Source organism: Malassezia restricta, chromosome II (genome assembly GCF_003290485.1).
Source record: "Malassezia restricta chromosome II, complete sequence".
Classification (NCBI taxonomy): domain Eukaryota; kingdom Fungi; phylum Basidiomycota; class Malasseziomycetes; order Malasseziales; family Malasseziaceae; genus Malassezia; species Malassezia restricta.
Genome location: NC_040194.1, coordinates 463,922 through 478,531, shown reverse-complemented (window position 1 = coordinate 478,531; position 14,610 = coordinate 463,922). Strand labels below are relative to the sequence as shown.

Genomic DNA, 14,610 nt, shown 5'->3' with positions numbered 1-14,610 from the left:
GTAGCAGCTACAGGCCCAATTGCTCTCGCACCTGCTTGCGGATGGTTTCTTCGTACTTCGCGCGGTCATCGCGGTACATTTTGCTGGCGTCAATGTTGGCGCCACTCTCGATGTTGGGCTCGGACAGCATGCTCAACACGGACAGCAAGATCTTTTCGATGGATTGCACGGGTGACCACCGCTCGGCGGATGATTCATACACTGCTGTGAGCGCCATGCCACGTACTGTTCGGGTCATCGCCAGCGGCATGCAGAATGCTAATGCACACGAGGCCATCAGGGTACACTGCCGCGTTAGATGCATCGACGTACCATTCGGATGGAAAATCGGCGGATCGAAGCGCATCGTCGGCGGCTCGAGCGGGTATGTGGGCGGGAACGACAGGCGCGCGCTGAATACGCCGCCTTCGAAGGGCGTATCGTCGGGGCCAGGCAACAGCGCCTCCCACTCGAGGTAGTTGTCTTCCGAGATAGGGCCGACCGCTGGAAAGAGCGTATTTGGATCTGTCGTCAGCTGCTTGTACTCGATGGTCAAGCGCCGGATCGCTGCCGCTGCATTGCGTGTGCTTGTCGTCATGGCAAGTCGTCGTCGACCAACACCCCTGGCGCCGCCTCGCTCGTGGCGGCGTGTCGTATCACGTGACATGAAGAGGCCACGACCGCAGCGAGTCTCGCGCCGGCGAGCGTCGTGCCTGGGTGGACCGTGTGCGATGGAGGCGGAGGCAGGACGGAGAAGCCGCCTGAATGCGTGGGTGCATGCGTGCTTTGACGGCTCGATGGCGCGGGACAGGCCCGTGGCGTGGTCGCGGCAGAATCTGGTGGCGTACGGTGCCGTGCACGATGGTGCCGCGTGTGTGGTGGTCGTGCCGAGTGAGCGTGTGGGATGTGCGGTAGACGATCCTGTCGCGACGCATCTGCACCCACCGACGCGCGGACCGCTCTTTGCTGCTGGTCGCCAGGCACCGTGCGACTTGGATGCGCCGGCGCTGGTCAGCTTTAGTCCGTGCGGGTATACGCTCATGGCCTTTTTTTCCGTCTCGCCGATCCTCGCTACGTCGGATGCGTCAGCGCTTCCTTCTGAGCCGGTGCGGGCGCGGCCTTTGACGCCGGCGTTCGCGGAGAGCAAGGGCACGGAGTCGCCTGCGCTGACGCCGCCCGTGTCCATGCCCCACACGTATTCGCAGCCGATCTCTGATGCCACCGACTTGCTGCCGTACGACCACGGCGTGATTTGTATCTGGACCCGTGCGCCTGGCGCCTCGATCGCGGCATGGTCGCTCAAGCAGTGGATTCCCGTCTCCCCTGTGCCGTCGTTCACGCATCTGTCCGGCCACATCATCGGCCTGCACTGGCTGGATCATGGGCGCATGTGGAAGGGCACCGAGAGCGGTGCGTCGTACATGCGTGCGCCGTCGTGTGGTCCAGCGACGAATGTGCCGCCTGCCGGTGTGCCGAGTGATAGGATGGCGTCGGAGCAGGCGTGCATCCTCGTCTCCCACGTCGGCCATGTGGTGTTTGTGCACCGTGCGAACGAGCAGGCGCCGTTCCGGATGCACGTCGGATGGCTCCATGTGCCAGGCATCTATCCGCTTCCGACGCACTATGAGCCGACGACGCTGCACAAGATGTTTACGACGCTCGACATCCGGCACATGTCCATCACAGCCCTCCCGAATGAGCCGATCTTGTTCGTGGCGTACCAGTGCTATGCGCATGGCTCTGTCATGTTTATGCACGTCTCTGAGCTCACGTTTGACTTGCATGGCGAACTGTCGTGCTTCATCGTGAATCCCGAGCCGCCGCTCACGATGCGGTCGCCGCAAGACTCGATCTGCGGCACAAGTCATGCCTACCTCATGCTCACGGCCATGACGTGGTCGTGCCTGCTCGACGGCTCCCTCGTCCTGGTGTTTGCGCTCGCCACAGATGAGTCGTCGTTCGATCCGCTGTCGTCGAGCACATCGCTGTGCAATACGTCGCTCTACATTTGGAACGTGCGTCGGAGTCAGTCGCGGCGCATGGATGAATTGCGCTGCATCTTTGAGTCGCTGCCCGACCCGTCTCGCGCTGTCGACGACGCCTATCGTGCGTGGCGCATCACGGTGCGGTCCGTCGAGCATATACCAGGCATGGTCATTTCGAGCCTGCTTCCCGAATCGTCGCCGCTGCCGTACGCGGGACGCATTTACGCCACCGCCTTCGACATACCCAACATGGGCCGCGAGGTATGGGCCGTGCTGGATACCCGGACGTTTGCATGGTCGGTCCTCGACCAAAGCATGCCTGAGCAGGCGCTCATGCGCTCCGCTATGGCGCTCTCGCCGTGCGGCGTGCTAGCCTGCATGTGCCTCGGCCCAAGCAGGCCCCTGCGCATGGTCCCGCTGCCTGTGAGTCGCGCCGATGTGCCGTCGCTGGGCGCGCTCTTCGCGCTGTCGCTCCTGCGCAACGCGTCGCCGATGGACGTCGCCATGTATGCGCGAACGCATCACGAGCTGTCGCCTGCGATGATCGCCGACGTCGTGCATGCGACGGAGCATGCCCTGGGCTACGACCCGCACTCGCTCGCCCAAAGTGTGCGGCTGTGTCCCTTGGTCGAGGCGCTCGCTACGTGCAGTGCGCATCTCTGCCTCCAACAGCGCGCGCACACGCTCTCGCAGCTGGCTCAGATGCACCACACGCTGTGTGCGGCACGCACAGACGCGACCTGTGCGCGACTGGACGAGATCCATGCGGCCGGCGCGACGAGCGCCTCGTTCGCCGCAGCCTCTGTGTGGCGCCTCGCGCATGTGCTGCGCACGCTCGTCCGCCTCCTGGAGCGAGTCCTGCACACCGCGATGCACTGCACCGCCGCCGGGGCGCGGCCGGCCGACGTCCGCAGCGACGCGGTGCTCGATCTCGTGCTGCATGCGCCCACGTCTCGTATGGTGCATGACATTGTCGCTGGAGCGTGCGTCTTTGCGCACTGGATCACGCACATGTCGCCGCACGCATGGCTCCACGAGCTTGTGCCTGCGCATGACCGCGCGACGCCTCTCAAGTGTGAGCAGGCCCTGACCACGCTCGCGAATGTCCAGGCGTTTGTGAGCGACACGCTGCATGGCACGCCGATCGACGTGCCTCGCGTTCTCGCGCTGTTCGACGCGCCAGCGCAGCCCCACGAGCCGGCGTGCTGGGACGCGTGGATGCACGCGCCGCAGCCCACGCTCTCTGACGCCGCCTGGGAGCGAGCGCAGCACGTGCGCCATCTGCACGCCATCCGCGATCCACTGGCCCTCGCGCGCCTGTATACCCCGCCGCTAGACGTCCGCGAGACGCCGTAGTCGGTCGTGCAGCGTCTCGTAAAAGACCAGGCCTTCTGCCACGTGCTGCCGTAGCGCCGCCCACTGTCCATACGCTTCCTCCACACGATGCCAGGCCTCGGCCTGCGCATCCAGCGCGTGCGCCACGTCGGCCTGCCGCAGCAGGCGCATGAGCGCCTGCTTCAGGTGCCTCATGCGCTCCTGCTGCTCGGACTCGCACCGCTGCAGATCGCGCACGTAGACGTCGTAGCGCTGCATCGACGTGGCCAAAACGTCGTCCAACGCGGCGGCCGGCACGGCGTCGCCGACCTGTCTCGCACGGACCATATGCAGCAGCGTCTCGCGCAAGTCGTCGCTGTCCATCTCGGCGCGCGCCCGCAGCACAAGTCGGCGACGGGCCTGCGCGCCGTCGCGGAGCTGCTCCATCATCGCGTGGATGCCCCGAATGTCGTCCGTATGAGCTTCACACGCGCGCTGCAGGTCCCGGATCGTAGGCATCGCCCACGCATGGAGGGCCGTCATGCCGCGCTCCATGATGTGCGCGAGCGGCGCCACCTGATCGAGGCTCGCTCGCACTCGGTGATCGCTCCTGCGCGCCTCGGACAGGGCCGTGTCGTACTCGCTGAGGAGCGCCTCGTCGTGGTAGGGCCGCGCCTGCTCATACGCGGCGCGGCACATGTCGGCGAGCTGCACGACGCGCTGCATGAGCTCTTCGAGCGCACGTACACCGCCGTCCGCGATGCCGCTCACATACTCGTGCCAGTGCGTCGGCAATCGCTGCGGCCGATCGAGGCGCTGCAGCGTCTCAGCCATCTGCATGGTCGACAGGGCCGCCTCGAGCTGTGCATCGAGGCGCGACGCCGTCGCCTCGAGCGTGTGCTCCAGCAACTGCGCCTTGCGGTCCGCGTACAGCCGCACGGCGACGTCCACGCCATACGTCATAAGCCGCCTGAACCACGCCTCCTGCTGGCCTTGCTCCAAATACGCCACGGGCGCCTCGACGGGCGTCGGACACCGCTCCGTAGCCAGCAGGGCGGTGCCGATGTCGGGCAAATGCGCTGCATTCGTCGGCGCTTCCAGGTAAATCAGCTCATTGTCCTTGTCGGCGCGGACGAGATTCGTGTGGATGATATCGTACAGAGACTGGACGTCGTCCACGACCGCCGTCGCGACAACTCGCGTGCCAGCGCGCTTCGCACGCTCGACGTACGACGCGGCCAGCCTCAGTCGCCCGAGCTCATCGGCGTGCCGGCGCTGCGCGAGATCATCACAGCTTTTCCGGTACATGGCAGCCGCAGCAAAGTGCCACCGCTTGCACTCCATGTGCTGTAGCCAGTCCGGCGGCAGAGCCGCTGGCGGCGCGAGCGCCACACTGTCAGCGTACAGCGTGGACACGCCTTGCGCCAGTTTCGCGATCGTCGTGTCTTTCAGCGCATCTTGCACAGCCTTTTGCCAAAAACATTCCTGCGCTTGTGCGAGCATCAAGAAGCGGAGACACGGCACCTGGTCCTGCAGCGGCGCAGGCAGAGGCAGCGTCGTCATGTGCGCGAGGCACCCAGCTGCGAGCTGGAACTCGTTCGCGGCACGCTTGAGACTCTCGCTCGTGCTCCGCGACTCCCACGACGCACTCTGCGCATGCTCAGCTGCGATCCACAGCAGCACATACGCTCGCTCCGCCGCGATACTCTCGTGCCATTGCAGGGGAGGCGCATGGGAAAAGCCCGGTGCCCAAGGAAAGGCCGTGCCTGCCTCGTTCTTCAGCATGCGCGCCGCACAATCCAGCTGCGCCGCATAGTCCCGCAGCAGCGGCGATGGCCCCGTGGGCGCGACGCTCGACACGCACTTGCTACGCAGATCTTGCCATGCCTCTATATCGCGCTCGAATAGCTGAGGATCGATATCGGGAAAGTTGGTATGCAGGTGCGCACGCAGACCATCGCGCACATCCACGGGCGCCGTCTGTGGGTAGGGCAGACCCAGCACATTGGGCATGCTCAGGCACCGCCTCGATCGACCGCCACACTCCACTCGAAGGACGCGGCGGCCAAGGCGGCGCCGGCGTCCAGTGCCTCTCCACTTTTTTTCACGATGGCCGCCGCTCCTCCGCCTGCGGCGGTCCACGACGCCCACGAGGCCGTGGACACGCCCACGAAAGAGCAACTGCAATTCGCACGCAGCGTATACATTCTCTTGCAGCTGTGGCCGGCGCTGCGGCAGGCTGTGCAGGAGCAGTGGGGCGGAGAATTCTCGGAAGAGAAGCGCGCCTTTTTACTGTCGCATTTGTGCGACGAATACGGCAATCACGGAGCGCGCACGAGACCGGATCTGGATGACTTGACCGAGCTCATAGAGAGCTATGTGATGGAGGAATTCGACTGTGAGCTGGAGGACGATAGCGCGGCGCTCATGGCGGGGCATATTTGCCTAGTACACACGGGCATCTTTCTCGAGGACAAAGGCGATACCATCCTGGCCGAGCTCGAGTCGACCTTGTCACGCACAGGCGCCAAGGCCCAGCGCGCGGAGGTGCAGGACGGCTTTGACATGATCGACGACCACGAGGCCTCTGACGACGAGCGCCCTGCGCAGCCAAGCGCGCGTCCCGCTGAACCCGCGCCGAAGCAGGAGCGCATCGTGGACGAGGATGGCTTTGAAATGGTCCAGCCGCGCCGGCGTACGTAGCAGACGCCGATAGGGTCATGATGTGGAGGTGCAGCGGCGCGCGACGGACGCGTCATCCGCTGACGACGACGACGGATGGCGCTGTGGCAGGATGCCTCCTCGAGCGCCATGCTGGACGAGAGTGCGTCGGCCCTTTCGTCGAGCATGTTTTTTCCGTGGCGAGGCGCAAGGCGCGAGACGGAGCCTGCCAGGCTCGCACAACTCGCCTCGTCGTTTGCTCTGCGCGATGTGGAAGTGGCGTTCTTCAATGCCGTGATCCGCCATCTCCCGCCGGCGTCTACGAGTTTTTCTGAGCTCAAGCACGCGTACAATGTATGTCGTCAGGATACGGCGCTCGTAGCGCCGATCATGCACGACTTCCGCGCTTCGTACACACCCGAGGCACAGGCATCGATCGATGCGCGCCTGTGGAATACACTGCTTTCGCTCGTGCAAGTGCGAGGGCACACGTGGGCAGAACGATGGGACACGATTCGCGTGGGACTCGGTCTCGAGCCGCTGGACGACGAGTCGTCCTTCTCCGTGGACACGAGGGCGCCCGTGGTCCTGTCCAGCACGCCATGGAAGCCAGCCACGCGTCGTCCGCACTTTGAGCGCCGCTGGGACACGTATCGCCGACGCGTCCAAAGGCGGTACCTCTATCAGTGGCTCGCACGCACGCAGCATCTCGCGCATATGTACGCGCGCGCCAAGCACACCCATGAGCGCGTCTCGGTGTGGACCGCTTGGGTGCATTGGCGCGACGCACGCGAGCGACACGTGCAATCCGTCAGGGAGGCGGATGCCATGCATAGGACCAGGCTGACGCGTGCTTCCTGGACGTCGTGGCGCCTCGCCGTTGGTCATCGGCATGCCCAGCGGCGAGACGCGCAGCATCGCGCCCTGGCCGTCGGATGGCACACATGGCATGCAAAGAAGTGTGACCGACTGCAGCGCATTGCTTGGACATTGTGGCAGCACGCGTGGCTCGCGCACACAGCGACTGCGATCGACACGTTTCGCGCGCTCGCTAGCGCATGGCATGCGTGGCGCGCACGTATGGAACGGCTGGCTCACCTTTCGCCCAAAGCCTCGCTGTTCTCACGATACCTCACGCAGCGCCTCGCGTCGCGCGCATGGGTCGCATGGCGCCTGCGTCTAGGCGAGCGGCGTAGCGACGCACATGACATGCTGCTAGCTGCGCGTCTACGTGCACACCATGCGCTTCGTCGAGCATGGGGCATGTGGCGCACCAGCCTAGCGCAACACCTCGTGCGCCACCACCACGGCCGGCAGGTGTCGCAGCGCGTGGACGAGCGCGTACGGCATGCTGCCTGGATGACGTGGCGTGTTCGCACACAGCTCGTTGGCATTGACGCCGTGCGCACGGCTCACTCGCTACGTCATGCATGGAATGCGTGGTGGCTCACATACACCGAGCGCACCATGGCACGCCAGGCGCTCGTGATGCAGCTCACGCACCGCACCCATGCGCGCGTAGTGCGCCATGCATGGCACACCTGGTCGCGCCGATATCACGCGCAGCTGCGCGAAGAGCGCGCGGCCCAAGGCACATTCACGTGGCGCTGTCTTTACATGGCCTGGCACGCATGGAAAGCGAGATGGCGGCATGTGCAGCAGGAATGGACACGCGCGGAGGACGTCGAGACCCACCATCTTCTCCGGCGCCGCTGGCGTGCGTGGACGCAAGCGCTGCAGCGCCGTCGGGAGACGCGTGCGGCGCATCACTATACGGACCAGCTTCTTCGTCGCGTCTGGTCCGCTTGGCGTGTGTCGTATGCGAGTCAGCGCCACTCGCAGTCATGCGAGGCGCTCGTGCTCGCTCAACAGCATGCGCATCGACAGCGCGAGGCCTGGCGCCGGTGGACGTCCAAACTCGCGGCGCATCGCGATCGGGCAGGCCGGGCGTGCCTCGTGCATGATGCGCTGCTTCTTCGTGCGGGCTGGGGGCAGTGGCGTACACGACGCGCGCTGTGCCGTGCCATGGAACACACCGCCGTCACATGGCACGAGACCCGGCGTGGATCTGCGCACAGGCAGCTCCGTCGCGCGTGGGATGCATGGGCCGCGAGACGCGAGCATCGCATCGCGCTCCAGCAAGCGTATGCGCTGTGGACATCGGCCCGTGTCACGCGAGCCTGGTGGCAGTGGCGCGATGTGTATGCGCAGCTCTGTCTGCAAGCGCCGGAGCTCGAGACGTTGGCTCTTCGACGACGCGCGATACTGCGTGTGTGCTGGGCGCGCTGGACAGAAGCTTCCGCGTGCGTGCCTATGCTACGGGCACGGCGGTGCCAGCGCCAGCGACTTGTCCTACGCCGTTGGCGGCGGGCCACACAAGCAGCGCGCCATCGACGCACAGCGCGCCATTTTGGCCTCGACACGGCCGGGCGCGACGCTTGGGACGCATGGCGCGCGCGCGCCATGTACCAGCGCGATACACGGTGGATTTCGTACGTACCGCTCTACTCACACAGGCGCCTCAAGGGCCGACGCGCCCGCCTATCGAATGTGCCGCGCGTGCCGCCGCGATTCCAGGCTAGGTGCGCCGAGACACATGGTACGGTCCTGCCTGTTGCACGGGCAGCACCGTCAGCTCAGCAATATTGACGTGATCAGGACGACTGGCGGCCCAGACGATTTCCTCCGCAATGTCTTCGGCCCGGAGCGGCTCCATGCCCACATATACCTTGTCGGCGGCCGTCTGATCGCCATAGGCCCGCACAAGACTGAATTCCGTCTCGACCATCCCCGGCTGGATGTTGGTGACACGGATAGGCGTCGTGTACAGCTCCTTCATCAGCGCGGACGTAAACGCACGCACGGCGAATTTCGTCGCGCAGTAGATCGAACCGCTTGGATACGCTTCCATACCGGCGATGGAGCCGAGATTGATGATGTGGCCGCGATTGCGCGCCTTGAACATGCGCACAAACAACTGCGTCATCTCAATGAGACCACGCACATTGGTGTCGAGCATCGCATCCACGTCCTCACGCCGAATGTCGCCCACCTGGGCGGTGCCGGAGGCGAGGCCTGCATTGTTCACAAGCACATCAACGTCCGACGCCCACGACGGCATACGCTGCAAAACAGACTCGATACTCTGTGCGTTACGCATATCGAGATCAAGCACCGCATAGCGGCCGCCATGCCCCGTAGCACCGTCCGCATTCGCACGCTCACAGGCGGCTTGCACGCTCGCGAGTTTCTCGATGCGACGCGCGCCCAGCACGACGTTCGCCCCCGCGTACGCAAACAGCTGAGCGGCAGCAGCGCCAATGCCGGACGAGGCGCCCGTCACGAACACAACCTTGTCATGCAGTCGCGAACTCCAAGTGACGCTCATTGTGGACGGAAGCCTAGCAGGGGCCCGTGCATCGCTGGTCTCCTCCTCCCATCACGTGATACCTTGCCCTCCTTCGCCGCTTGCCTCCCCAACGCTGCGCATGGCCCGAGTGGCGGACGAGGTGAAGGTCGCCCTGCGCCAACTCGAGCACGATGAGCGAACGCAAAAGCATCGCATGGAAGCGCTTGTGAAAGAGGCCACGAAAGCGCTGCAGCAATCTGATACGGTCGTGCATGAGCACACGGCGCCCCCTCTTCATCGGGCTCAGCGACACGCGCACGCCATCGAGTCGCGCTTCCAGTCCACGACACACACGGCGCAGCAGCTGTATCACGACTTGAATGTGCTCTACGAAGAAGGGAACCGAATTCAGCTCTCCCTACAATGGTGCAACGAGGCGGTACAGCTGCGTACATCGCTAGGTGCGCTCGCCGACGCCCTCGAACGCCTCGATTGGGATGCCTGTGTTCGCCATTGCCAGCATGCGTCGAGCGTCCCTGCAGACGTACTGCACAGCGACTTTGTCCGCACAGTCGTGCCTACAGCCATGCACCCTGACGCACCACCTCAGCTCCTGGCTCATCTGCGCGCCTCCCTCATCGACAAGATGGCACAGCAATTCGCTCATTATGCCAACGCACGCGACGAAGCTCAAGCTACGCGTTTCCTTGCATACTTCGCTGCCATCCATGCACATGAGCAGGGCCTGGCTGCTTATAGTGCATTTGCGTGCTCGCTTCTCGAAGCGTACGGCCATGAGCTCGAAGAGCGCCTGCGCTCGCCCTCGGCGAATCCCCTCTTCTTCGGCATGCTGTGGACAGCACTTCACGAGTACCTCGCTGTTTTTATCAGCAAGCATCAGCCCGTGGTGGATCAGCTGCTGGGACAGCCCGGCCACTGCGACTTTATGCAAGGCGTGTGGCCTGCGCTAGAGCGCGTGTGGTCCTCGTTCGCCTTGCGCATTCTAGAGGCTTGGCGCGCCGAGCGGAACGTGGATCAGCTCGTCCGCGACGCTCAAGATGAGCGATTCACACCTCTCGAAACGATTCGCGCTTCGCCGTACACACCCGGACGCATATACGAGCACCACCGCGGCGGTGGATCCGAGTATCTCGCTGTGGACGCGCTCCTCAATGAAATGGTGTCATTTAGCGCGCAGTGGTCCCTCTTGATGCAGTTCTTGCGTCGCTCCACACTACCTACGGACGCAGCCGTATTCGATGGACGCCTGGCGCGTACCATCCAGGACACCATGCTTCACGTGTTTGTGCCGCTACAAATGTATGCCTTGCAGGCGAATGTACAGCAAGTCCACATGCTAGATACACCCGACGTGCAGTCACTCCCCTACGCGAGCTCCCTGCCTGATGACATGTTCTTTGCCCTGCGTACCGTGCTTTCTCGCTCACTGTCCACGTCGTCCGTCGATGTCGCTGAGCGCATCGTGTCTCAGGCGGTGGCCATGGTCGAGACGTACTTTGTGGAAATCGTCGTGCTGCGGATGGATGGATGCCGCCGTGCGCTGAACATTTCCCGCCTCGTGGACGGTCCACGTCGTGCGGCGGCTGCGCGCGAAGTACGTACGACCCTCTGTGTCTATCTCAATGTCCTGGACATATCGGCTTCCTACTCAGACCGTATCCTGGCGCTCTTGTCGCAACCCTCGTTCCTTGAATCATGTTTTGCAGGCGGTGATGCCGACAGCCCCCTCGCTATCGCGCAAGGTATCGTGAGCCGTCTTGGCACGCTCTCACCCAAAATTCGGACGGCGCTGCAGTTCGAAATAGACGAGCTGTACCGCGCTTTGGTAGAGCCCCGACTCCAAGCCCTGCTGTCGGACATCTTCCGTGACCTAAACTACAAGCTGAACGAAGCGTCGTATGGCCAATTGCCAGAGGCTCACACATTGACGGAGCGTCTGCGCACTGGATGGGACGCACTCATGACGGGCTATCGAGATCAACTGACCGAGTCAAACTATGCCTCGCTCTTCTCCATGGCCGTAGATGCGCTCGTGCGGCCTTGGGAACAGCTTGTATTCCAACTGACCTTCACCGAGCTCGGTGCCCTGCGCTTCGACAAGGACGTGCGTGGTGTGCTCACCATGCTGAGCGAGCGGGCTCCTTGGGGCCTTCGGGACAAGTTCTTACGACTGCAACAGGTATCGTACGTCCTCAATATGGACGAGGAAGAAACAGACACGAGCGACGCCTACGAGGCTGGCGTGTCTAGCGGCATCTCATGGCAACTGACGCCTGCCGAAGTTCAGAACGTGCGTGCACTGCGTGTCACATCTTGAATACCTCTGCTTCTGTATAACCAGAGGCTCGCAACATACCACCAAGCGGACCCTGCGATAGTAGATCGCGCGCCTTGGGACCGGCGAGTGCATGCACGAACCCGTCAGGGCCACACACGAGCACTAGACGACGCCACACCTCGGAATGAGCAAGTCGCGTCTGGATATCCTCAAGAGAAATACGCCCACTGTGTACAGGCACAGCTACGCCATCCACCACCAATTCATGCACAGGCCGGCGTGACCAAAGGCGGCCAAGCCATGTAGCTGTGTCGAGCCGTCGGACTCGTGCACCAACGGGTATGCCTGTGGCTGTACATAAGTCGGCCTGCTGTGAATGCCGCGGCATGCGTTCCACCCACAAACGCAATTGCACATGCTCAGGATATTGCTTCAGGTAGCGGACCATGTCAGGCACAGCCTGCAATGCATCCAGCGAAGACGCTGCATACCAGACTGTGAGCCTAGGTGACGTAGCCGGATCACGGGTATCAAGCACATTGGACAAGAGCTGGTGAGAAGCCGCGACGCATGTGCCGCCTACCATCATGACAATCTCGTCCGGCATCTTGGCATGAGATGGCAGTTGCCACGTCACTTCAGGGCCACGAACATACACAGGAGCATTCGGACGCAGCCGATGCAAATATCGAGATAGTTCTCCGTCAGCGTAGCGCTTGATGAGCATGTCGAGTGAGCATGCATCGCTCCGACTCAGTATGGCCAGAGGCGTATAGGGTCGCTCCACTTGAAGAGTGGGTTCTTTGATGTAGTACGAGTAAATCGCAAACGGGATACAGTCGCGACCCAGTGTCAGTGGCTTCTTGGACACCAAGTGCAAATGACGATGCATCGCACGCTCATCCGACTCAAATGCGCGAGCTGCTTGGCACGGCAGTAAGCTCGTCGATCCCAACAGAAGCGGCGCATATCGATACGGCAAAGGGCCTTCGTCGCTCTGTCGTGCTTGCTGCGTCACATAGAACGCACCCAAGCAGACGGGGGTGGCCAGCGCTATGGCGCGTGCACCACGCGGCAAAGCTCGCTGCATCGATGCCTGCTCCTGTGCGAGAAGGCGCCACCTGCCCTGCCAGGGCAATGCATCAATTAGTCATCCATCCAAGGGGTCGGGGCCAACCACCATGAGTGACCGTGCGCTCAGCTTTCCCCCATGAGTCGTACGATTATTTCGGCAGAGGCACTTCCCACCGCGAGTGTCGAAGCCTTAACCCAGATCCTGGAACGAGTTCTCCTCTGTTCGACCATTGGTGCTGAAAAACTGGCCAAGCAATCTCACGCTGCTATTCAGGATCTGCCAGACGACAGCCGGCCATGTACTTACGACGGTCTGGTGGACGTCGCCCGCTTTTGCCTCGAAGAGGAGCCTGGATGGTCCCATGACGAATGCATCGAATTTCTCTCCCAATATCCCCGTCTGGACGTACTGGTAGGCGAGAATCAGCGCCTGTCACAACTGTGCGAAGAATACGAGACACGCTTTCCCGGCCTGCGATATATTTCCAGTAAGAATGAGCCCGACATCGATGCAGCTATCAGCGAAGTCGAGCTTTCATTGCAGCATTATAACTCGACGCACTCTTACGAGCCTTCCAGTGTCGAATGGCGAGCAGAACTTGATCATGTGCTGGGTATGATGTGGGACTCGGCGGTAGATCGCGCATCTGCTTTGCACCCAGGTCCTGTCACGACTGAGCCCGACACATTTGACAAAGTTGCCACCTCCCCAGAAAGCAATGCAGCACCTTCCAAGCCACAGGAGGAGCGCGGCGATGATGAACCATTCCTGTCCCTGTCTTCCTTCCGTGCTTTGGCTGTAACATCGCCATGTATCGAAAAGTTTTTTGAGCATGATCTTCCCAAATCATTTCGACTCGATGAAGTACAGTGGTCGAGCTCAGGAGGGGCGTTTGCTTGGCATGCTGCCCCTGTTGTGCCTCGGAATGGACAACGTGGTCCGGACGTAAAGTCGACCAAGTCAAGTGCTGGCACAGTTTCTATTGCTTCCACGCTACTACATGGAAATACAGTTCCATTACATGCAGAGACGCCCGTAAGCTATTCTCGAGATATCACATCGGGTGCGCGTGGTAAAGTGGTCGGGTTCTTGGGTGGTCTTTTCGGTGAAGAAGGCAAAACTCGCATTGATGCATTGGCTGATCAGGTGGCACTTCGGCTCCAGGCTCATTCTGTACGGGGCCCTATACCAAGCTTTGCTCAGGAACCTGCACCCGAGCCCGAGAAAAAGTCACGCACATGGCGCAACGCATGGATGCAAGGCAAGAGCGCCGCATCCAATGTCGTATCAGAGGCGCGTTCCAGCACGTTTTCTGGACGCCTCGCCAATGTTTTTGGAGTGCAGAGCGCTACTTCACCTGAAAAAGTCTCTAGTTCGGAGAATGAAGATACCACTAATGAATCATGCTATCAAGATGGTGATTCTGACTCAAGAACAGCGCTTCGTGGCAGTGACCTGGCAAGGGAAGGTCCGGAGGCAGCCGTGGCCACTCTTCGTGCCGCGAATGAAACACTTTTACAAGAGCGAAGCGCTTTTGTAATTGACGAAACACCCTCCGCAGACAACACTATGGGTGAAGGTGAAGATGAGGCTGATCACGATGTAGAAGGATTGGATGCCCTCATTGCTGGTGCCGCTGAACCTTCGCTGACATCGCCCACCGCTTGAACACGACTTATCCCACGATAACATATGATGACTAACACTGGAGTCGGAATAAGGCCACATGACGTCAGGCAGATTTGCTGCCCCAATTTGATCAAATTAGAGAACGCCTATGTTCGATGTCAAACATGGGGATCCTGGCACGTGCCTATAATACTGCGTAAGCAGCAGTCCGTACATGATGCCTTAGGCTTAGTGGCGGAAAAAGTCCCTCTATTCGGGGCCGCAAGGACTTGTCGTGTGACAGTCAGACATAGTCCATGTCATAATCGGTATATCGGGT

The 14,610-nt window shown here is 61.9% G+C and overlaps 9 protein-coding genes across 9 annotated transcripts; 5 read left to right on the top strand and 4 right to left on the bottom strand.

The window, feature by feature from the left end:
- Positions 1-7: 7 nt before the first annotated feature.
- MRET_1136 (ubiquitin-conjugating enzyme E2 G2) lies at positions 8-577 on the bottom strand (the record flags this gene model as incomplete). Its single annotated transcript, XM_027627763.1, has 3 exons — positions 8-201; positions 227-286; positions 313-577. The coding sequence occupies 3 exons, from the start codon at positions 575-577 to the stop codon at positions 8-10; spliced, it is 519 nt and encodes a 172-aa protein (XP_027484012.1).
- MRET_1135 (uncharacterized protein) lies at positions 576-3,320 on the top strand (the record flags this gene model as incomplete). Its single annotated transcript, XM_027627762.1, has 1 exon — positions 576-3,320. The coding sequence occupies one exon, from the start codon at positions 576-578 to the stop codon at positions 3,318-3,320; it is 2,745 nt and encodes a 914-aa protein (XP_027484015.1).
- Positions 3,297-5,291, bottom strand: MRET_1134 (programmed cell death 6-interacting protein; the record flags this gene model as incomplete). The annotated part of the gene is made up of 1 exon (XM_027627761.1): positions 3,297-5,291. One exon carries the CDS (start codon positions 5,289-5,291, stop codon positions 3,297-3,299), a length of 1,995 nt encoding a protein of 664 aa, XP_027484014.1.
- Positions 5,292-5,387: 96 nt separating this feature from the next.
- Positions 5,388-5,981, top strand: MRET_1133 (pre-rRNA-processing protein TSR2; the record flags this gene model as incomplete). The annotated part of the gene is made up of 1 exon (XM_027627760.1): positions 5,388-5,981. One exon carries the CDS (start codon positions 5,388-5,390, stop codon positions 5,979-5,981), a length of 594 nt encoding a protein of 197 aa, XP_027484017.1.
- Positions 5,982-6,056: 75 nt separating this feature from the next.
- Positions 6,057-8,588, top strand: MRET_1132 (spindle assembly associated Sfi1-like protein; the record flags this gene model as incomplete). Its single annotated transcript, XM_027627759.1, has 2 exons — positions 6,057-8,431; positions 8,456-8,588. 2 exons carry the CDS (start codon positions 6,057-6,059, stop codon positions 8,586-8,588), a joined length of 2,508 nt encoding a protein of 835 aa, XP_027484016.1.
- MRET_1131 (3-hydroxy acid dehydrogenase/malonic semialdehyde reductase) lies at positions 8,518-9,327 on the bottom strand (the record flags this gene model as incomplete). Its single annotated transcript, XM_027627758.1, has 1 exon — positions 8,518-9,327. One exon carries the CDS (start codon positions 9,325-9,327, stop codon positions 8,518-8,520), a length of 810 nt encoding a protein of 269 aa, XP_027484019.1.
- A 100-nt stretch (positions 9,328-9,427) lies between these two features.
- On the top strand, positions 9,428-11,626 carry MRET_1130 (conserved oligomeric golgi complex subunit 4; the record flags this gene model as incomplete). Its single annotated transcript, XM_027627757.1, has 1 exon — positions 9,428-11,626. One exon carries the CDS (start codon positions 9,428-9,430, stop codon positions 11,624-11,626), a length of 2,199 nt encoding a protein of 732 aa, XP_027484018.1.
- MRET_1129 (cytochrome-b5 reductase) lies at positions 11,616-12,677 on the bottom strand (the record flags this gene model as incomplete). The annotated part of the gene is made up of 1 exon (XM_027627756.1): positions 11,616-12,677. The coding sequence occupies one exon, from the start codon at positions 12,675-12,677 to the stop codon at positions 11,616-11,618; it is 1,062 nt and encodes a 353-aa protein (XP_027483954.1).
- A 120-nt stretch (positions 12,678-12,797) lies between these two features.
- On the top strand, positions 12,798-14,330 carry MRET_1128 (OHCU decarboxylase; the record flags this gene model as incomplete). Its single annotated transcript, XM_027627755.1, has 1 exon — positions 12,798-14,330. One exon carries the CDS (start codon positions 12,798-12,800, stop codon positions 14,328-14,330), a length of 1,533 nt encoding a protein of 510 aa, XP_027483955.1.
- Between the last annotated feature and the right edge of the window lie 280 nt (positions 14,331-14,610).